A 24403-nucleotide genomic window follows, 5' to 3' on the forward strand; every position below is an offset into this window, starting at 1 on the left:
CAGTGTTTACAAAGCAAACGTGCAAAGAAAGTCAAATGCCCTTTACGAAAAAAGGTAAAACATTGGATGATTTTGCAGTTGGAGGAGATAAGACCATCATTCATCAGCTTAGATCGTGTAGAGCCTCTTGAAGAAGCATTAAAAATTTGGACCTTCAACCCACTGATCCCCATTGAAGTCCATTATATGAAGAAAAATCCTGGAATGTTTTCCTCAAAACCCTTAATTTCTTTAACTAAATTTGGATAAAATACAGTTGACTCCCATTTCATTACATTCACCCTTGTAATTACAAAACACATAACCAGCTTGGTAAAGGGAAACAAGGTTTAACATCTTTATTCATATAAAATATGTACATTAATATTCATTATCTATGGGAATTTACAAATATATTTATACAAAATCTCCTTGCAAGGGTTTGTCAGTTTGTGAATGATGCTGGGGGAACACGCGCACACACACATACGCACACACTCATGCACTCACACAGTTACAAATCCACATAACACATTTGTATTGCATACATAAATAAATAAAAAACATACAGTATATACAGGAATTACATGACTGCAAACAAATATCTCTACAGCATATTGAGCACATACCACACAAAACCCTCATAAACTTAAATGAGATTTTTTTCACTGATTCCTCATTTGTTGCTATTGACACAATGGGGATACAAACAGTAAAATTCCATGCTTAACGAACACATGCAAAACCACAAACAGTTGTATTGAGTCAGGCTTATTTACAAGTCAATCCAAATTAGTCATCACATGCAATATTGACTTAAAGAGGCTCCATTTGCAGCGCTTAGGGGTGTGGGTAACCATTTTTTAAGGGATGGTGCAATACAAAGCATGTCTTTTAGGCATAAAACCACAAAGTTACAGTTTCAAATCACTTGTTTTTGTTTTTATCCTATGGCTGTTGCTTTTGATGCCCTAGTCTTTGTTGCATACTCAATTCTAATTAGTTTGTGGAAGCTGATCCCGCACAGGAAATTACTGGGGCTTTAAATATCGTAACGTCAATCAAAATTTGATCTTCCGATTACAGCAGGTCCCCATGTTGAGTTATGAGGCAGCTGACTGGCTCAGGCTGAAACGCGATTCGCAATTAACTGTTCTTTGGTTCGTCTGGTTCTCTGTGTTCCTGAGGAGTCAGTTCTGGTCCAGGATGATTCATTGCAGTGTGGTCTTCAGTGCCGTTCTATCACCGACCTTAGATGGTGTTTCTTAATCCTGGGTTCTGCAAAGTTAAATATACACTAGAGTCAAGAGAGGAAAAGCAATTCATCTCAATTACATGATTTATTGGTTGACCTGCACATCAAGAGCTGGGGCCACTTGCACATGACATTTGACCTCTCATATACCCCCCTGACCTTTTCCTTCCCATGAACAAGAATGACTTTTCAGCTCTCCCTTATTAAGATTTAAGTATTGGGCTGCGGTTCTTTGCACTGGAGAGGTCAGTGACATACAGAAACCGCAAACGATGTTCAATGATAAATTGTGAAGTAAGTAAGAGCGATGATGCCATTTCAAAATATGTGCTTTGGTGGCACACAATTGTCATCTTGTAAGTTTAAATAACTTACTGTAGTGTAGGACTGGCTTGCTGTGAGCTGGTGTCTGGAAGGTTCTGGAGGTTGCTGGGCCTTGTCCTCCTGCAGTGATCACCTGCACCTCAAGTCTGTAGAGAGATGCTAACTGAAGACCAGAAACTACTAAGATATTACGCTCCTGTTTGTGAAAAAAGAGATTTTTTAGTTAATTCACATTTGAGTTTAAGAAAGAATTAAAATACAAACACATCATTGTTCAAAAGTTTGGGGTCGAAAGACTTTTTTCATGTTCTCTTATGCTCACCAAGGTGGCATTTCTTTGATCATTTATTTGACAATTCAAAATAACGGATTTCCATTTGAATACATTTTAAAAAGTAATTTATTCCTGTGATGCAAAGCTGAATTTTCATCAACCATTACACCAGTCTTCAATGACACAGGATCCTTCAGAAATCAGTTTAATATGCTGAATTGCTGGCCAAGAAAACAATGATTATTACTATCAAAGCTGAAATAAATTGTGCTGCTTAATATTATTTATAGAAACTAAATTTCAAGATTCTTTTATGAACAGAACGCAGGGATGGTAAGATTTACAGTTTTGCATTGGTGTGTGAGCATAAAAGTTAACGATGCGACGCACAGATTCCAATTGTGTGTATCGGATACAAGTTGGCATTTGTATTGTGATGCATTGTTTCAAACATATTTGCATTGGTAAAAAACTATTTATTTATATATAATTATTAGTAGATGCGCTATACTTTCATTATTTTATATATGTAAATTGATCTTTGCTCTCTAAACTGTTTAAGCGCGTTCTCTCATCACCACTGCTGCTATGTGAATAAGACATATCACAACACTTCGGAGGTTGAAGGGTATCCTGAGAGTCACAAAGATTTTAGAATAACATGGCTGAGGTAGAAGCTGCATCTTCCACCAAATACTTGCAATGAACCAAAGAAATAAAATTAACTATCTGTACTAGCGATGTGCCTGAATAGTGAATCCATATTTAGAAAGGCACGAAAAATGAACAACGCGTTCTACAGAGCCACTAAAGGGACATGGTTAACTGCTTGACAGCGATAGCCTGTTACATGACAGTACAAAAAATTTAACTTAAACCACAAACAGAGTAAGGAGAGATGACTGATAGGATGATGGCAAATGATTTGCAGATCCTGAGCACCACTGACAAACATCTAATCTTGTAAAATGTGTAAGTAGTGCCGCTCCGCAGTGTACATGTGATCACAAATCTTGAAAGTGAAAGTAAAAAGCAAGCGCGGATTCAAAAACTATTTCAATGCCCCGCATATTAATAGCGCTATAGGCTCCCTTATGCCTGCAATTTATATACAATATAATTACCCAACGAAAAATACAAGAGAAAGTACTAAAATATATTTTTTTACTCGCATCTCGTATTTATAGGGGTGCCTTAGTATTCGTCGTTTCCTTTCCGAACACGGTATTTCTGTAATCTGTACCATATTGAATTGCATAGAATCTTTTTTTCGCCCATTGCATTGTATTGCATTAAATCGCTTTGTATTGAATTGAATCTAATCAAAATCGAATCCCACTGCATCGTAATGGGTGAATTGTCCAGATCGCATTGGTAGCTGCCATGTGTCTTTAATGTATCGTATCGTTGGCTATACATCAAGATACGTATCGCATCAGGCTCAGTTAGGGAGATGCACATCCCTAATAGAAAGTCCAAAAGGATAGTATTATTTGAAAAATAAATCATTTGTAACATTATAAATGTCTTTATTGTCACTTTTTATCAATGAATGCAGCCGTACTGAATAAAAGAACTCATTTATTTAAAAAAACGACCCCAAGCTTTTAAACGGTAGACTACATTGTAGAAGAACCATTGGTATTAATACAATGAATACAATACCTTTATGGCTTAGTTATCAAATTCAGTAGTTTCTAAGATAATATATGGGAACCAGAATATAACAGCATGAACTGAGTTTAGAATGGTATGAATTTATCTCAGAACAGTATGAATTCTATGTTGGTTTGCTGGTAAACATTGTGCAAAACACAACATACTGTATGTGACTTACTGGAGGCAGGATTTGAGACTGGGATATGAGACTGTTGGGCAGATTATTTCTGCGGCTTTCTGTGATGACCTCTGCCCATGTGACCTGATAACCTGTGACCTGCTGTGGCGGTCGAGGCATGGCCACCACCCATGAGAACAGGCCTGTCACGTTCCCCATGTAGACTGAGAACGCTGCCGTCAGGTTCTCTGCCTTGACCAGGACCTTTGGAGGAACCACTGCTGATTGACAGAACATAAAAAATCATTTAAGAAAGAGTTCATTTGCAAGAAGATTTGGAAAATTTCTAAAACTATAAGCATTTTTTATGAGACATTGACCCACAAATTTTATCCAACATGCCTAATAAACAAAGCAGTTTTGTAGATTACATTAATGAATTGCAGCACACATTCATCTCATTCTCAGAAAGTAAATTTTAGAATTACCTGAGGCTGTGGAGCAGGGAATGGGTTTGGGACTCTTGCTCTGAATGGTAGCACAGGACGGGGTGTAGAAGGTTGTGCTTTCTGCCTGGGCTCTACCCTTTGATCCTACGGGCTGGATGATCACTTTATACTTGCAGGAGAACTGAAGGCCAGGAAGGCTCGCGAAATTCTCCTGCTCAGTGACATGAGAAGAGAGCAAAAGTGAGACTTTATTTTAACTCCACTGAGAAGAATTCCAGTAGAAATATGATGACTGATCACCTATCACCACATGCAGCATAGCTGTGGGCCACAAAGGGAAAATCTATAGTTCATGTTTTGCATATGTCAAATAAGATTTATTTCCATGCTGATAAAGATATTCCCCCCTTTTTCAACGTCAACGGTTTTAACACAACCTCTCACATTGTAAATTACATAATTACGCTGATGAAAATCTAACCTATAATCTAAACCTATTTCTCTGCAATTTAGTAAAGAAATCTCTCTGGAATTGGGATGGTGAGTTATGCACCATGGATGATCAAAGAACACCACATGAACACTCTCCCTGAAAATTCAACTTATGTGTGTGAGCTGTCAGAATGTGGCCTTGCACCTGTAGGGAGAATAGAAGACACATTCCTGACTGGTTACCTGGGTGATGAGCTTCTCCTGGATTCTGGATCCATTGTGACTGCAGAATTCCGGAGACCACTGCACACGGTAACGATTCACGGTGGGATCTGAAAAGGAGAGACGGCAAAATATGAAATGCCAGATTCTGAATGTGATTATGGAGGGCTCTGAGTGGGGGACGGGATGTTTTTTTTTTGTTGTTTCACTCCACTCACATATGCTGTTCCAGACCCGTTTACAGTCTGGTGTTGTTTGGTGACACGCAAACTGATTCTTTGCTTTTGTCTGGAACTATTTCAACTTTATGGGCTTGCCAAATTAAATCTGATGCTTAAGTTATTTAAAGATTTATTTCACCCAGAAATTAAAATTCTGTTATTAACTACTAATACCCTAATGTTGTTCCAAACCCATAAGGCCTTTGTTTATCTTTGGAACACAAGATATTTTTGATGAAATCTGAGAGAGTTCAAGGCCCAGAAAGCTAGTAAGGACATTGTTAAAATGGTCCATGTGATATCAGTGGTTTAACAGTAATGGTATAAAAGCTATGAGAATGCTTTTTGTGCGCAAAGAAACCCAAAATAACCTTTTCTTCTTTGTGTCAGTCTACAATGTATGTAGTACCACTAACGAGTAGAAATTGTTGAATAAAATTATTTTTGTGTATAGCTTTATAAAATTAAAGGAGTAGTTCACTTCCAGAGCAAAAATTTACAAATAATGTACTCACCCCCTTGTCATCCAAGAAGTTCATATCTTTCTATCTTCAGTACTAAAGAAATTGTTTTTTGAGGGAAACATTTCAGGAATTATCTATATATAGTGGATTTCTATGGTGCCCGCAAGTTTGAACGTCAAAAATGCAGTTTAAATGCAGCTTCGAATGGCTCTAAACGAATCCCAGCTGAGGAATAAGGGTCTTATCTAGCCAAACGATTGGTTGTTTTCTGAAAAAAATTACAATTGATATACTTTTAAACCTCAAACGTTCGTCTTGTCTAGCTCTGCGATGCGCATACATACTCTGTGCACTCCGGTTAAAGACAGTTAGGGTATGTCGAAAAACTCCCATCTCATTTTCTTCTCTAACTTCAAAATCATCCTACATTGCTGTTTTACCTTTTCTGTAAAGGGCATTTGATCTTCTTTGCACGTTCACTTTGTAAACACTGGGTCGGTTTTGAAGTTGGAGGAGAAAATGAGATGGGTGTTTTTCGACATACCCTAACTGTCATGAACCGGAATACACAGAGTTCACACAGAGCTAGACAAAATGGGCATTTGAGGTTTAAAACTATATAAATGTTTTTTTTTTTTTTTAAATACCTGATCATTTCGCTAGGTAAGACCCTTCTTCCTCGGCTAGGATCGTTTAAAACCCTTTGAAGCTGCATTCAAACTACATTTTGAAAGTTCAAATTCGCAGGCACCATAGATGTCCACTATATGGAGAAAAATCCTGGAATGTTTTCCTCAAAAAACGTAATTTCTTTGCGACTGAAGAAAGAAAGACATGAACATCTTGGATGCCAATGGGGTGAGTGCATTATCTGTTCATTTTTGTTCTAGAAGTGAACTACTCCTTTAAGGTTGAACCACTAATGTTACATGACTATTTTAACAATGTCCTTACTACCATTCTGGGCCTTGAATGTTGTAGTATACTGTTCCTGTCTATGTAAGGTCAGAAAACTGTGTTTCGAAAATCAACGAAGGTCTTTGGAAGGGTTTGGAACAACATGAGAGTGAGTAATTAAAGACAGAATTTAAATTTTTTAGGTCAACTATCCCTTCAATATTAATTACTTGAAATTGTAATTTACCCCAAAATTAAAATGCGGTCATCATTTGCTCACTCCCATGGCATTTCTTTCTTTTTTGAAACTCCAAGAAAAATATTTAACAATGTCAAAAACACTGAAGAATTCTTCAAAGTATCTTCTTTTGTAGTCCACAGTGAAAAAAGTCTTGGTTTGGAACAACATTAGGGTAAGTAAATAATGACAGAATGTTAATTTTTGGATGAACTATCCATTTCAACAAGCCTTTCATTGTATTCTTAAACATTTTGAGAATCTTTGTCAGTAAACGAACAGTTCATGATTCACTGATAATCATCAGTAATGATCAATTACATCCTTACAAGTAATCAGTGCTCAGTAATACGCCTTGTAGGCAGCCATGCTTTGTACTCATCCAGCAAATATGCAAAACAACGCAAACTATGCAAAGCAAAGCAATCTTGATAATGTGCCTGGCAGATCAGTATGAGATAAATCTGTTGGACATCCATTAGAGAGATTAAGGGATTTGACATGTGGCCAGTGTGACTATCAAATTATTGAAATTCAAAACAGAGGTCAATGACAAGATTTCAAGCACCATGGTTTGGAATGACTAAAATGTTTTCGTTTCTATGACAGTTTTCATTTGTGGGATTATCTCATCAGTCTTTGACAGAATGAAACTGTTTAAATGTAATTTGCTGCATGCGAAGTTAAGCTGAGACATGCCTCATCAGCTCATGTTAGCACACAAACAGCTCCACACTTACTTCAAGAGCAGTTCTTATCACTTTCCAAACAAAGAGCTATTGTTCTTCATTTAATTGCATATAATTCTGTTTCTTAACTCTTTAATAAGCACTATGTTTACATAATTACATAGCATAGCTTGGAGGAAGGAAGACAGAAACAGGAACAGTAACAGGAACAGGACTATTTGACAGATGAAAGATGTTGTCTATTGCATATGTCATACCTTTCTTTTTCCAGTAGACCCGGACCTGAAGCTGTCCATCTTGATAGAACGGAGTGCCCACGTCTAATAGATCTGACTGGGGTTTTATGAAGACCGGGCTGTCTGTGGGTTCCAAATCTGAATGACATCAAATATGGGGAAAAAGTATAACGTTACAAATGGAAAACATTTACAGCTGTTTTCACTGTATTTCACAACACCCAAATGAGTGCTGTTATGTATCAAGCAAAAAATGTACAGCAATTAAATAGTTTTGTACCAGATTGTCTTTGGCTTGTAGTAAACTGAAAAATGGCCTTGGAGCTCTTGAGAGGGACCTGACCCCAGTATGAAACCGCCTGCAACTCCACAGTGTAACTCCTGTTCTCTCTCAAATCATCCAGCTCAGCATAGGTAGAGTCCTGCACACACACACACACACACACACACACACACACACACACACACACACACACACACAGACACAAAACCCACAGGCAAGGATTAGAATAGTCACGGCAATGCAAATCCCAAAAAAAGAAAGGGAGAACAAATGGAAATGGAAGGTAATCCAATGTAGGATTTTTAACTACCCAATAATCTCATTTTTGGTTTAGGGCCATTCAAAACAGCACCTTACACAGGCAAAAGAAATTTATTTGTTAATCCTTGGCGAAGCCTAATCACAAAAACAGCATGCAAAAAGCATGCTCTTCTAGAACGAATCCAGAATGAACTGGCCAACATTGGGTGAAATTCTAGTCACCAAAGACCTTTGGACTACATCTGCATATGAAAAAAGTAATTAGGGAATATTAATCAAATAAAAATACTGACAAGAACAAAAAAAGAGAAAACCCATTATCATTTATCGGTCTGCCTGGTTAACTTAAGAAGATTTAAAACACTCTTTGGAGGTATAACTGACCATTAACGCCAAGTTAGTCCAAAAAAAGACAGAAAACTGCTTAAGGTTCCAAAAGGGATGTTTGCAGTACACTCTTAAAAATAAAGGTACTTCACGATGCCATAGAAGAACCTTTTTTGTCTAAATGGTTCCATAAAGAACCTTTAACATCGGAAGAACCTTTCTGTTTCACAAAAGGTTCTTTGTGGTGAAAGAAGGTTTTTCAGATTATAAAAAGGGAATAATGAGATGGTTCTTTGTGGAACCAATATTGGTTCTTCTATGGCATCACTGTGAAGAACCTTTTAAAGAACCTTTATTTTTAATAGTGTATGTTTCCACAGAAAAACCCAAAGAATTGTTAGTGAACAGTTTAAAAAATAATAATAATAATTTACAGGTTTGCTGCTCAAATTCTGACAGCATTAAATTAGCATTAATGCATGAATCATATTTATGTAATAATTATTTGGTAGAAAGAATCATTGTGCTGACCCTGTCACGGTACACAGATCAGCTGTGTTCTCAGGTCTCGTGGTCTGTGTTTTGTTGTGTTGTACGTCATGCTCACTCATCAGCTGCCAATCAGTCCCGCACCAGGTGCCGCTCATCATCACACTCTATTTATACTCACCGCTGTCTCTCTCCCATTGTCAGATGATTGTTCCCCGGACCTTTGCTGTGTGTGTCTCTGTGAGTTCGTGTTGGAGTCTGCGTTGGATGTCGTTCGTGTCTTCGTGTTCATCACTGTTGGATTATTCACCACGCATCCCAGGACTCACCCGCTCAGGACTTCACAACTCATCACGTCACGGCCATCTAGCCCCTGCCTCGCCCATCCGAGAGATCGCACTCACCAGCTGTTTGTATCACTTACGTCTGTTCAATAAATCACCATTTCCTGCATTTGCTTCCTCATCCTTTCTCGCACGTCACAGAATCATCTGACCACATGGAAGCAGCAGGATCACCTCAACCCACCACGGCGGATTTCATGCAGGCTTGTATCTCTCGGATGGACAGCCAGGAACAGACTATGGGTCAGGCGATCCGTAGTCTCGCGGGGCAGGTGTCCGAGCTCGCTCAGCGGATTCAACACATGCAACTTCCCGCTGCGCCACCCACACCGCCCACGCCATCTGTTCCCCCACCACCATCCAGCGCTACTACGTCATCCGAGCCCCGCCTTCCCACCCCAGAACTCTACAACGGTGAGCCGAACTTCTGCCGAGCTTTCCTCACTAGATGTTCCATGCACTTTGCTCTGCAACCCCGTACTTTCGCTAGTGAGGAAAGCAAGGTAGCGTTCGTGCTCACCCTGTTGTCGGGGAGGGCGGCACTGTGGGGAACGGCGGTGTGGGAGAATCAAGATCCCTGTGTTGCCTCGTTCGTTACACTCTCCGCTGAGATGAAGAGGGTGTTTGACCGCGCGGTCGCGGGGAGAGAGGCCGCGCGAGTCTTGGCGGATCTCCGACAGGGGGAGAGATCCGTCGCTGATTATTCCATCGAGTTCCGCACCCTGGCGGCGGAGTGTAACTGGAACGAGGAGGCGCAGTGGGATATGTTCCTGCATGGGCTGGCTGATCGCGTCCATCGTGAGATTTACGCCATGGACCTGCCCACCAGCCTTAACGGCCTTATTGACTTGGCTTTGCGGGTGGATTCTCGTCTCTCCCGAGCCGAGCGGCGGTGCTTACCCGCTCGGTTCCCCCCTGGGGAGGGACCACCTGCTCGAGCCAGCAGCAGTGACGCGGTCAGCCCTACCTACGATCACGAGCCTATGCAGGTGGGTCGAGCTCGGCTTTCTCGGGAGGAGAAGGAGAGGCGGAAGTCCCAGGGCCTTTGCTTATACTGCGGAGCCGCGGGACATTATGCTTACAACTGCCCGGTAAAAGGCCCAGCCCGGCAGTAAAACTGAGGCTACTGTCGGGTGGGATTTCCGCTGCGAAGACCTCATCCAGTGCTACCTCCACGCTCCTTCCGATTAGGCTCAGATGGTCAAACCAGGATCATCACTGCACTGCACTGTTGGACTCCGGGGCTGAAGGTAACTTTTTGGATTCTAGTTTTGCTCATCAGTTTCATGTTTTCCTTCTCCCCCTCACCAACAACATTGCCGTCCACGCACTCAATGGCCAGATTCTTCCTAACATCACACACATCACGGAACCCGTCACTCTCACTGTGTCTGGCAATCACAGTGAGAGCATCTCATTTTACATCCTGGACTCTCCCAATGCACCTGTTGTTTTAGGACATCCCTGGCTTATCAGACACAACCCTCGGATCGATTGGCAGCTGAAGTCGGTGACTGAGTGGAGCAATAAGTGTTACGAGTCTTGTCTTGTGTCTGCCTGTCCGTCTGTTTCTAGTTCTGTGTTTCAGGAGAAGACAGTGGATCTGAGTAACGTGCCCGCGGAGTACCACGACCTGAAGGAAGTGTTCAGTAAGTCGCGGGCTGCTTCTCTTCCTCCTCACCGTCCCTATGACTGTGCGATAGAGTTACTGACAGGTACGTCTCCGCCGAAAGGCAAACTTTATTCACTCTCAGTTCCCGAGAGAGAGGCTATGGAGAAATATATTTCTGATTCTCTAGCAGCGGGGTTCATTCGACCCTCCTCTTCTCCAGCGGGGGCGGGGTTCTTTTTTGTGGGGAAGAAGGACGGATCTCTGCGACCTTGTATTGATTACCCCTGATCCATCACGACAGTTTGTGGTAGAGGTCGACGCATCGGAGGTGGGGGTAGGTGCGGTGCTCTCACAGCGCTCACCGACGGACGACAAGATGCATCCCTGCGCGTTTTTTTCACACCGCATGTCGACAGCCGAGACTAATTATGATATTGGTAACAGAGAGTTGTTGGCTGTCAAGTTAGCATTGGAAGAATGGCGTCACTGGTTAGAAGGGTCGGGGGTACCATTCATTGTTTGGACTGATCACAAGAACCTAGAATACATTCAAAATGCTAAAAGATTGAACTCTAGGCAGGCTCGGTGGGCACTTTTTTTCGGACGTTTTGACTTTACTATTTCGTACCGCCCGGGATCTAAAAACATCAAGCCCGATTCATTATCTCGTATTTTTGACCATTCCGATCGCCCGTCCACTCCCGAGAGTATTTTTCCTGAGACACTTATTGTCTCCACTCTCAGTTGGGAGGTCGAATCGAAGGTTAAAACAGCCTTACATGGGGTAACGCCTCCGGTCGCTTGCCCACCTAACCGTTTGTTTGTGCCAGAGAATCTTAGGTCCGAGGTTATCCAGTGGGGTCATTGTTCCAATGTGGCGTGTCATCCAGGGGTCAATCGCACCATACACTTGGTCAAGCAACGATTTTGGTGGCCACTTATGGCTCGTGACGTTCGCAGTTTTGTTTTGGCTTGCTCAGTTTGTGCCATTGGTAAGACATCTAACAGACCTCCAGATGGGCTCCTTCAACCGCTGCCGATCCCTTCGAGACCCTGGTCCCACATCGCTCTAGATTTTGTCACCGCCCTCCCACCCTCCCAGGGTCACACGGTAGTTTTGACCGTGGTGGACCGGTTCTCGAAGGCGGTCCATTTTGTTCCCTTGCCCAAATTACCCTCAGCCAAGGAGACAGCGGTGGCAGTTGTAGACCACGTCTTTCGGTTACATGGCCTCCCGACGGACGTGGTCTCCGACAGAGGACCCCAGTTTGTATCCAAATTTTGGAAAGAGTTTTGTAAACTTCTGGGGGCCACTGTTAGTCTCTCTTCGGGGTTCCATCCTCAAAGCAATGGACAAACTGAGAGAGCCAACCAAGATTTAGAGAGAACGTTACGATGTATGGTCACTAGAAATCCTTCCTCCTGGAGTCAGCAACTGTCTATGGTGGAGTACGCCCACAATTCGTTACCGGTATCAGCCACGGGCCTATCTCCGTTTGAAGGTAGTTTAGGGTACCAGCCACCTAATTTTCCCAGTCTGGAATCCGAAGTCGCGGTCCCCTCTGCTCACGCCTTCGTCCAGAGGTGTCATCGCACCTGGAATAGAGCCCGTGAGACTCTACTCCAGGTGAGAGATCGCACCAAGGCCAAAGCCGATCGCCACCGGTCTAGGCCTCCCGTATACGTCGTTGGTTCTAAAGTGTGGCTTTCTACCAAGAACATTCCTCTCCGATCCGTGTCTAATAAACTTGCTCCCAAATTTATTGGCCCGTTTCCTGTCACCAAAATCATTAGTCCGGTGGCAGTCCGCCTCAAACTCCCTCCAGTGTACAGGAGAATTCACCCCGTCTTTCATGTATCCAAAATTAAACCCGTGTTTTTCGCACGTATTAACCCGCCAACTCCGGTTCCCCCACCGCCGCGTCTCGTAGACGGGGAGACCACCTATTCGGTTAATCGTATTCTGGACTCTAGACGGAGGGGACGCGGATTTCAGTACTTGGTGGACTGGGAAGGTTACGGTCCGGAGGAGAGAAGTTGGGTTCCTGCCAGGGACATCCTGGATCACTCCCTCATCGATGATTACAATCGACAGGTAAAGGAGTCTGGGAACGTCAGGCGACGTTCCTAGGGGAGGGGGTACTGTCACGGTACACAGATCAGCTGTGTTCTCAGGTCTCGTGGTCTGTGTTTTGTTGTGTTGTACGTCATGCTCACTCATCAGCTGCCAATCAGTCCCGCACCAGGTGCCGCTCATCATCACACTCTATTTATACTCACCGCTGTCTCTCTCCCATTGTCAGATGATTGTTCCCCGGACCTTTGCTGTGTGTGTCTCTGTGAGTTCGTGTTGGAGTCTGCGTTGGATGTCGTTCGTGTCTTCGTGTTCATCACTGTTGGATTATTCACCACGCATCCCAGGACTCACCCGCTCAGGACTTCACAACTCATCACGTCACGGCCATCTAGCCCCTGCCTCGCCCATCCGAGAGATCGCACTCACCAGCTGTTTGTATCACTTACGTCTGTTCAATAAATCACCATTTCCTGCATTTGCTTCCTCATCCTTTCTCGCACGTCACAGACCCCAAATATACCTTACTGTTGTAGATAGATCTAAAAATCCATCACAGTTTTCTTTTTTTTCTCCAAAATCAACCCACAGGCCAGATTTGATTCTTTAGAATATATGTTCTAAAGGTGAATGAAGGTCTTATGGGTTTGGAACAACATTAATTAAGTAATTAATGACAGAATTTTCATTCTTGGGTGAACTTAATGTTAACTACTTGAAATTGTAATTTAGTTAATATTCTGTCATCATTTGCTCTATTGTCATTCAAAATTGTTCAGATTTGTTTATTTTTTGAAACTCCAATGAAAATATTTAAAGCTTTAGTTCACCAAAAAAATGTAATTCTGTCATTAATTACTCACCCTCATGTTGTTCCAAACCCACAAGACCTTCGTTCATCTTTGGAACACAATTTAAGATTTAACATTTTTGATGAAGTCCGAGAAACCCTCCCATAGACAGCATGGGTACTAGGTCTTACAGGTTTGGAACAACATGAGGGTGAGTAATTAATGACAGAACTTTCATTTTTGGGTGAACTAACCCCTTAACAATGTCTTTTTTTTTCTTTGTCCATATAATTAAAGTAAGTGATGAAAGTCAGACCCCACTGGCTTTCAATGTTTGAGCAAAAACAGTGAAACATTCTTCAAAATATGAACAAGTCTTGGTTTGGAACAATATGAGAGTGTGTAAATGATGACAGAATGATTTAAAGGCCTGCATTAATCATATTTATGTAACAATTATTTGGTAGAAAGAATCATTAAACAGTTATTACAAAAATCTTCTTTCAAAAACATTAAGAAATTTGCTGACCCCAAATACACTTTAATGCTGTAGACAGATCTAAAAATGCATCATAGTTTTCTTTCTTTCTTTTTTTTCAAAAATATCTTAATTTGTGTTCTAAAGGTGAGCGAAAGTCTTGGAACATCATGAGTAATTAATGAAAGAATTTCCATTTGTGGATGAACTATCCCTTTAATATTAACTACTTGAAATTGTAATTTAGTTAATATTCTGTCATCATTTGTCATTCAAAATTGTTCAGATTTGTTTCTTTTTTGAAACTCCATAGAAAATATTTAAAGTTTTAGCTCACCCAGAAATGAAAATTCTGTCATTAATTACTCACCCTCATGTTGTTCCAAACCTGTAAGACCTTCGTTCATCTTTGGAACACAATTTAAGATTTAAGATTTTTGACAGCAAGGTCTTACAGGTTTGGAACAACATGAGGGTGAGTAATTAATGACAGAACTTTTATTTTTGGGTGAACTAACACTTTAACCATGTATTTTTTTTTCTTCGTCCATACAATTAAAGTAAGTGATGAAAGTCAGACCCCACTGGCTTTCAATGTTTGAGCAAAAACAGAAAAGGAACAAGTCTTGGTTTGAAACAACATGAGAGTGAGTAAATGATGACAGAATGATTTACAAGCCTGCTGCTCAAATTCTGACAGCGTTAAATTATCATGAATGCATTAATCACATTTATGTAATAATTATTCAGTAGAAAGAAGCATTATTAAACAGTTCTAAATAAATCTAAAAATACTTCATAGTTTTCTTTTTTTTTTTCTCCAAAATCTTCCCACAGGCTAGATTAGACTCTGCTTTAATTCAATAACATTGTATCTAATACTGTAGCTGAGTTACATTTTAATATTAATACTACTATTAATCACATAAATCACAGTAAAAAAGCAAGCCAACAAAGAACTGTAAAGTTATCAGAGTTTTTGCAGATTGTGTTGTAATCTTAAAACCATTGTGCACTAGAGTAATGTTTAAAATCAATTTTCATCATATTTTTTCCTATCATATTGCAGAGCCAAACAGTAAAAGCAGTGTGGTTTACATTTTGTCCGCATTCACTCGTCAGCTATTTGAAAAATGTCATTTTCGGAGGAAATTTCCATGTCCCTCGACTGACAGAGCCCTCAAAAATACAACATACAAATATGAATCAACTGCCATCTCTTGGATTCCTAAAGGAGGAAAAAATAAACTCTTCAACATGATCTCATTGAAAGAAAAACAATTCAGCTGTTATTGAGAGATTTCCTTTTCTCAAGCACAACTAGAATTGATATGCTGTTTTTGGCTGTGTATCAAATGGCGCCCAGAAATGTTTGCGTTTGCCAAGAGTGGTGATGCAATGCTGTACCACCCTAGTTTGGTGTCTGAAGCCCTTGAAAAAATAGGGCTTGGTGTGATCAAAGGCCCAATTCTCAGTTGTTTATCTTGCACTTATTTGCACTAAGATTTCTAATTTGTTGTGGCTTGCTGAAAGAAGGGGCTGGGAAGCTTAACCCTTGAGGGGGTTTGGGAACAATCCAATATGTAGGAAAATTAAAGCGTTAAAGTCTGAGAGAAAACAAAACAAATGGGCAGACAGGGAGTGTGTGGGCAGACCATATGAATTACCCCATTTGTAGACTGTCTCCTCTTGAGTTTGGATGGCATACTATGGTCAGAACAGCTCCAGGATAGTTTGTAGTGGTTAACGGGGATGTCTAAATCTGCAGACATGCTCCAGCTGAGGCGGACAGATACAGAGCGATCTGCGCCAAAGGTCATGTCACTGACGTGAAGTTCAGACGGTGCCGGGGGAGGGGCAGGATCTGAGAGAGGGTTAAATAAGGAAATTACAATACAGTGTAATGTCAAATCTAAATAATATAAGAAAAACTATTATAAAATGGAACAGAATCTCATTAGATTACAGTTTCATGTTTATCACCTTTAGATGATCTGAAGTGTCTGCTGGGTGTGGTGTATCCTCTGGTTCCATGAACATTGACCGCTGCCACTCTGAACTGGTACCAGCGACCAGGCCGAATGTCTGTCAACCACACACGCTCTTCTGATGTCTACAGTACAGAAACACAGATGTATAAATGTAGGAGGGAGCATATAAATGACTGAAGGAAATAGAAAAAAAAAAAGACTAATGAATATATAATAGTTCAAGGATCCCAAGTTATTTTAGAAAAATGTGCTTGAGATCAAACCATATTTTTCAAATCTCCCGCAGTATGGCTGTGGACTCCATAGAGGTCTTTACTAAAGAACAGGTATTACACACACATAAACACACACTTTCAAACTTACTCTAGCTACCACTTGCCACTCAGTTGCTCCATCCTCACTGGGGTGGATGCCGTAGTTCCATCTCCTCTGGAGAACGTTCAGCACCGGCTCCGCTGACACATTGAACTTGGAGGACCAGCGCACTTCCAACACACCAGACTCCAGCTCCTCAAAGACCAGCTCCTTCCTGGGCTTCAGAGGAGCACCTGAAGATCAAGACAAGAAGTATTGACAAGAACTTGAGAAAGAACAATCTGGATATGCCTTTATTCTGTCCAGTAGTCTATCAGGAACAATATATTCATACTTGCTGTAGGATTCATAACATGATAATCTAATCTGCTTAATGTTTTTCCCAAATCCTATTATGGTTCTTTTCAGGACATTTCCTACATTTTGAAACAGAACACTTTTTTAATTTGTAAGAAAAATGATTCCTCTTTTTTATAGTTCTTGACTCATTTTTTTTTTATTCACTATAGTTTAGAAAATGGTAATAAAATATGACAAGAACTCAAGAGTTGATCATTTCAGAAAACCTTTGATAGAAAGGTACGTAACAAAACATGGTCAGGTCAAAGTGTCAAATGTAATTTTTGGTCCCAATTTTATTGGTTGCCCACTGTATGAAGAATTTTTTGGCATACTATGTCACATTTTATTTTATTTTGCTATCCTCACTTACATAAATTAACTATAGTGTCCTGCACCCACTAGTAAAAATATAAAAAAAAATTATATTTGGTTTCTGAATAATATTTGGTTTGACTATAAATCTAAATCTTCCCAAATCTGTTCCCATACAGAAACAAGAGCAAATGCAATTTTCATTAAATTTAAAGGGATAGTTCATCCAAAAATTAAAAATGTCGTTCCAAACTTGTAAGAACTTCGTTTATCTTCAGAACTCAAATTTAATTGTTTTTGATTAAATCTGAGAGCTTTCTGACCCTGCATAGACAGCAACGCAACTACCACATTCAAGACCTAGAAAAGTAGTAAGGACCTTGATAAAATAGTCCATCTAACATTAGTGGTTCAACCGTAATGTTATGAAGCTATGAGGTAAGGCAAAATAACAAAAATAATGACTTTATTCAACAATAGCTTGTCTTACGGCTTTTCATTTTTGGCTGAACCATCCCTTGAAATTTTTGGGTAAACTATTTATTTAATAGCAATCCGCTCCAGTTATATGCAAAAAGGTACAAGTTACTGGTATCATCCACAGCTAGGGTTAAAAGCGAACTCATAACTGGGTTAAGCCAGCTGTTTGCCATCAGGTTCAGTATTAAGTCATACCCCTGTAGAGGTTCTTAGGTGACTGGCATGTGTGTCCACAGCCATTTGGACAGCATTTCTTCTGGGCTGAACACTCTCCGTCTTCCTCACATCCCTCCACGCAGGCAGCTGCGAACCCGCTGGCTCTTTCTGGTGCCGGACAGTCACCCTGTTTCACCACCATCACGGATCGCAGGAACTCACAGCTCGTCACACACTCGCCATGACGCTTGGGAAATGCATGCTGAGGAGATAGTAGTCATAGTCATCGAGTCTCATTCACTCACACAATATGTATGCATGTATTTTTACATATAACCTTTGTACTTACAATTTTCATTTATAATATAATACAATATAATATCATTTATTTTCCAAACCCCTTGTCCTATGTAGGGTTGTGGGGATTCTGGAGCATATCCCAGCTTATATTATAAATGTAATTACTGAAAATTATTATTGAACATTTAATTCAGAGAACAAAATATGGTCCAGCATAGGTTCTGCATAAAAATGTAGACTTTCACATGCAGTTTAAATCTATATGAAAGGTGTATTGTTTTTTTAGCTGGCTTTGGGAATGGATTTTCTTGGTTTTGGCACTACGTTCAACGCGAGATGATTACAAGATTTACATGTGTTGTGAATGAGTGGATTTCATGTTGCTTAATCTTATACAAGTCTAAAATGATGGATGAAGGTCCTGATCAGTGCTGGCAAATGAAAAAAACTAATATTCATTGTTTTAAGTCCCCAATGCCCTTAACAGTGCAGTTATAGCCAAAGAAACAGGAAAAGCTGGCCGTTACTAAGCCAAGAGTTTTAAATTGTAGAGAAACAGCACAATAACAGGATTCAAGAAGACCAAAGAGAAATGATCAAAGAAATTCTCAGACTGTTAAAAAAAGAAGATCAGAGCAGAACATTATCATATTGAACAATGGGAGACCACTTAAACGGTAGCCAAGTCTGTCAGGAAAAACAATGGAGGATTAATATTTGGAAAACCAGAACATCAAGGTCGGCCATTTTGAATCATTTTTTTCTTGTTGAGAGCACATCCCAGAAACTACTAGATCTGTTAAGAATGCTGCGGTCTGTACCTCACATAAATCTCGACAAGGTCCGTCTTTCAACTCCCAGGAGTCTTTGCATGGCTCCAGGCACTGTGAACAGACAGCAGAGGTTTGAATATCAGGAAGCAGCTTCGAATGACTCTGGTATTACTCTTCTTCATACAATCACAGTCAAATATGTTAAACTCTAAAGCATTCAGGATATCACAATATACAGATAGTGACGATAACCATGATATTTTAAAAATGAAACATTGAAATAGTGTATATATTACACAAACAATAATATCATAAATAAACCATGACTTGTAACTGGTTGACACTCAATGTCAACATTCCTTAATGCTGGTTGGCAACCAGCATAAAAGTGGAAATATGACATAGATGCAATGTGTACACTTTAACTCGAATGCTGGGTTCAGCCTGTTGGGTTTTTTTACTGGATTATTCATAATATTTTAACGAGGTGCTGTTTTTTTTCGTAACTAAGCTGCAGTGTTATTTTTTTACTACCCAACTGCTGGGTTGTGCCTGCTGGGTAGTTTCTGTGTTACCCAGCCATTGGGTTAGTGTCTGGTTCAATCTCGCTGACAGCTGAAATTATACACCCCTCCCCTCCCTCCGACAAGCTGCTGAGTTACAGTCACCTCTACTGTACCTCTACAGAAGAAAGCAGTTCTCAGCACCACCAATTTGGTGCACTTCTTCAGCGAAATAAAGGTTTGCATATGTATTATTTGATTTATAAAATCTTTACTATGCTGTGAATTATATTTATTTACGCAATGTAACACAAGGTCGATATATCAGTCATCTAACGTTAAATGCGTCAGCAGTGGTCATTTCGCACCACGGAAACGCCTTTTGCCTTGCATAATATAAACTGATTTTATTTCATACTTCATATTATTTGATTTAATGTTAAAATATGTCACCTCAAGACTGTTTTGTTTATTGGCAGGTTATGGAGTCACGGCATCTTTCAGCTATCAAACAGCAACCCATCACTGGCTTAAATTTCGGCAACACATCAGCACAAGAATTAGCATTAATTCGGTGAAAAGGGATGAAAACAAAAGACAGAATGGTTGAATACACTTAAATTAAAATGCTTTTTTACAGTTTTTATTTCTATAATGCTTGTTAAACGAGTTTAAATCTATGTAATATTGTAAATGATGCTGTAGTTACTCAAATAAATTCAATTTGTCTTATATTTTTGTCTTTGGGTGTTCTTGCTTATTAATAAATGTGACCCTGGACCACAAAACCAGTCTTAAGTAGCACGGGTATATTTGTAGCAATAGCCAAAAATGCATTTTTCCTTTTATGCCAAAAATCATTAGGGTATTAAGTAAAGATCATGTTCAATGAAGACATTTTGTACATTTCCTACCATAAATATATCAAAACTTAATTTTGGATTAGTAATATGCATTGCTAAGAACTTTATTTGAACAACTTTAAAAGCGATTTTCTCCAGATTTTTAAATAGTTCTGTCTCGGCCAAATATTGTCCTTTCCTAACAAACGGAAAATGGAAAGCTTATTTATTCAGATTTCGGAAGATGTATAAATCTCAATTTCAATAAATTGACCCCTTATGACTGGTTTTGTTGTCAAGGGTCACAAATCTTTTGATTATTGCCGTTGCCTCAAGTAATTCTGTGTGATTTTTAATTTCCTGCCTATTTTAAACCAGCAATATAGTAATTTAACAATAGTTGACTTAAATAATACAACCCAGCATGTTGGGTAAAAACATTTAACCCAACCTGCTGATTCAAAATAACCCAACATGTGTTCCGTCCAATATTTACCCAGCGCTGGGTTGCCAAATAACCCAAGTTGGGTTGTTTTTAACCCAGAATTTTTAGAGTGTAGTTACAACTGCCACACAAAAGCATGTTAGTTAAGTTAAAGATGAATTTTACTAATAGCATAAATCAATCGTGAATTCTTTTGTCCGTGGTAATCATCTAGTGAAAATCTGTTGATCTGAAGAGCCACAGCAATTTGCAGTCAGCATTTTTCTACTTCGCAAAATCGTTCAGACAAAGGTTCTTTTATCATTTTTCGATCCTACATAACTCGTAGGTGTTTGAAGTCTGTCATTACCTTCTCAGCAACTTGGAAGTGTCAGCGGAGAGATCCCTGAACATTTTCCGTTCACTGACATTTGCATTCAGCATTTAAATCACATGCCAAAATTCTTTCATTTCAATGTCTACACCTGCCTCGCTCCCTGGCTCTTTCTCCTTCTCTTTCACTCCCTCTCTCATCTTCTATTCGCCTTTCCTTAAAATTGACACTTCACTTCCTGCATGAGTGAGCGTGGCTGCCTCTGGGGAATTCACATTTCCAATTTCATGCCACGATGAGACACAGCGGTCACTGTGGTGCTGGGGCTAAACATTGCTCTGCAGGAGCATGCTGGGAAAGAGATGTGAACATTACACATTATGCTGATCTAGTAGCCGTCTTTACTCCGATGGTCACATTTTCAGAACAGCATGAATGGACCTTTACCACCACCTTGGGAAAACGTACACTTCCTTCCGAAGGAAAGATTCTGCAGACGTCAGTTAGAGAGGTTCACATTAAAATGCTTGTTAATCCAGGGATTTAGTCTCAGGAGGAAACGATAAGGCGTGTGTCCGTTGGTGTGTGCGTGCAAATTGCTAATATATGTGTGTTTGTGTCGGGGGGAACCGATGTTATCCTGGGGCCATGTGTCTGAGTGAGAATGAGAGTGGGAAACACATTTATCTGGGAGGGCAGTAAAAATGCACACCTTTTAAAGACGGCTCGGGCTCGGGTGGCGCAGTCGTCGGAAACTATGAATAATGGGAGAGGCACAGGGGCAGTTAGAGGCGGCAGAGGAGGCAGTTTTATGGAGCTCAGAGCGGCCAGAGCCCTGCTGAGATGGCCTGGAGCTTGTGTGCTCGAACACACGAAACGCTGTCTCAGAGTCGCCTGCGCAGCTGAGAGAATTCAACTTTGCCTGCTTCTGTTTCCCATGCGTGCAAATATCAATTTATCATGCATACCACAATATGCCACATTAAAATAAAACAATGACATTTCAAGCACTGCATAATTAAAGTTTAATTCACAGTCTAGACATAGTGCAGTACTAATGTTTACCGCATGTTTATCATTTGCAATAACTGTAATACACAAGTAAATTAGTATAAAGTGACTGGAGTTACAGAATTCAAAGACCCTATTTTCATGTCCAGATCTATTTGTTAATAGTTTTATTTGAATTTAAAAAATGAATAGTCATTAAAACATACTGATTTGAGCCATTTTTGATACTATTAAATGAAAACACAGAAAAAGTGAATTAAACTAAGTTAAATAATGACACTGTCATTAAAGCTGCTTTATACTTGATGTTAAAGTTGCAATTACAACCAATTTATTTTTTTCACAATATAATAACAATGAAGAAAAGAAAAGAAAAGAAAAGAAAAGAAAAGCTTATTAAGTAGTTTAGCATAAGATTTTACTACTGATGAGAACAAAAAAAACTTATTTACAGACAAAACTGCTTTACAGCTTATTAGTATTTGACTAATTAGTATTAGTATAAGACTGACAAATCAAGGTCATGTGGAGCAACCAACATGAAAGAAAAAAAGAAAGAAAAAAGAAAGAGAAAGAAAGAAAGCAGAAAACAGATCCTCACAACTGTGTAAAGGTCAGTATAGTTTGACCTTTTTATAGCATGGCAATGTTAGTCAAGGCATTATTATTACCTTGCACAACATGAAAATCTTTTGTTTGTAATTAAAAAATAAATGAATAAAATCAATACATTTTCATTACTAACAGTCGTGCTCGTGTTCATGAGAGAGTGGCGTTCCTGCGGATGATGTAGGCGTAAAGTAAACTCCAGTGAGAAGTGACCAGTGTTGCCAAATCTGCATGGAATTTGGCTATTTAAACTCTGTTGCCGCAGATTATTTTTAATGTACGCGGGTTGAAGCAATCTCAAAAATGTGATATTTAGCCCCTGGAATGTGAATTTTACTGGGCATTTGAGTGGACTTTTTTGTTAAAACCTGGCAACCCTGAAAGTGAATGCGGAAGCGCAGAGGAGAGAGCAATACAAAACACCAGTTTGTAAAGAAACCCGTTGGATGAATTTGCTTAAGAGAAGCCAAGAGGATGTAAACAAAACTTGGTTCTGGCAAGATCAGCATATTCTCATCAGAACTTACGCTACACCCACATCTTACGCCATCCACTGGAATGCCACTCTCTGCCAGTTTTAAATAAAGATCATTTTCTAACACAAATGCATAGATTCACTTCAGAAGGCCTTAAGTACTTTTTATGATGGCTGGATGCACTTAAAACCCATTCACTGCCATTATAAAGGTTGAAAGTGCCAGGATATGTTTTTAATAGAACTCTGATTGTATTCATCTGAAAGAAGAAAGTCACATACACATATAATGGTTTAAGTGTGAATAAATCATGGAGTAATTTTCATTTTTGGGTGACCTTTCCCTTAAAGAACTGCGGAGCCTTATTCATTACATTGATTTTCCAGCATCATATGCGATATACAATACAGTCTTTGATAAACATCTATGTCTCCTCGCTCAATACTCTGCAGGTAATGCGTTTTTGTGCAAAGCTGATGTCAATGCAGGAGAATTACCTTCTTCCCACATACTTTATAATTGATCAGATATATTCCATACCTCATATGACAAGTAGATTCATTGGCCTCTTTATAAACTACAATCTCATTCACCCTCACCCCTAAACCTAAAGCTTTGTAAACAATAGCTTGTTCTGAGGAACGCCACATTCCCAACCCTAGTCTCATTTATCAGACTCTCAAATACAGCACTCAATGGCTCATTCCCTTTGTGAAGCGGCCCTTTATGATGCATTGCATGTTGGTGGAAAAAGCACAGCATTGAACTAAGCTATAAATCACCTAAAGTATTCCAATCCTGCAATGCTGGCTTTAAAACGCTTTCACCTTTCTAAAGCCACCTTTTGGCTTGTGCCAAACCCACTCCGCTTTTGTCCGTGAGGCACCTGTAATCTCCATGAAAGCATTCGCTCCCAGTGTCTTTATTGTACCCCTGCGCCAGTTAGTTTTCCGCCCCATTTCAGTCTCAAATCAAGCATTCCCTTCTACCGTACAAAATAAAGGTTATTTAAGAGCTGCAGACATGGAGATTGACCTGAGGAGAAGTTCCAGTTCAGCAAAGATGCATTGCCCTTGAACAAACCAAACAAGTTTAGTACTTTCTAGCATTGCGTGAAAAATAAGACCTGTCTCTTTTGAATAAAATGCTCAAATCTGACATGGCGCCCTCCATAAGTGAGTTTTGGACGGTGCTTGCTTTGGGTGTTTAATGCTAGGAGGGAATGCGAGAATCCCACCCACGTCTATGGCAAACGTTCGGTCAAACTGCAGTTACAAAAGAAGGTTCCAGGCCTTGTTTAATCTACCTCTGAGACACTCACTTTGCCAGCCTCAGCGAATTATGTAGAGCAACTGTAATTGAAATCTTGCCCATGTCATGAAAATTGCTTGCGCTCTCGGTTTTGCAATTGCATTGATT

General features: G+C 39.9%; 1 protein-coding gene across 2 annotated transcripts in view; it reads right to left on the reverse strand.

Annotated features, from left to right (window-relative positions):
* Positions 1-313: 313 nt before the first annotated feature.
* anos1a (anosmin 1a) overlaps positions 314-24403 on the reverse strand; it is a 31161-nt gene continuing 7071 nt past the window's right edge. Inside the window, exons 3-14 of one of the 2 annotated variants that reach the window (XM_073843061.1) lie at positions 18834-18896; positions 17752-17974; positions 16471-16655; positions 16100-16229; positions 15784-15980; positions 7738-7879; positions 7479-7595; positions 4734-4822; positions 4098-4269; positions 3670-3887; positions 1610-1754; positions 314-1257 (exon numbers count right to left, since the gene is read on the reverse strand). In XM_073843061.1, the coding sequence (XP_073699162.1) occupies positions 1208-1257; positions 1610-1754; positions 3670-3887; positions 4098-4269; positions 4734-4822; positions 7479-7595; positions 7738-7879; positions 15784-15980; positions 16100-16229; positions 16471-16655; positions 17752-17974; positions 18834-18896 (1731 nt within the window). In that variant the 3' untranslated portion in view covers positions 314-1207. Of the gene's footprint in view, positions 1258-1609; positions 1755-3669; positions 3891-4097; positions 4270-4733; positions 4823-7478; positions 7596-7737; positions 7880-15783; positions 15981-16099; positions 16230-16470; positions 16656-17751; positions 17975-18833; positions 18897-24403 lie in introns of both variants that reach the window. The other variant, XM_073843060.1, reaches the window with a different exon arrangement.

The sequence above is a fragment of the Garra rufa genome, chromosome 6 (assembly GCF_049309525.1).
Source record: "Garra rufa chromosome 6, GarRuf1.0, whole genome shotgun sequence".
Classification (NCBI taxonomy): Eukaryota; Metazoa; Chordata; class Actinopteri; order Cypriniformes; family Cyprinidae; genus Garra; species Garra rufa.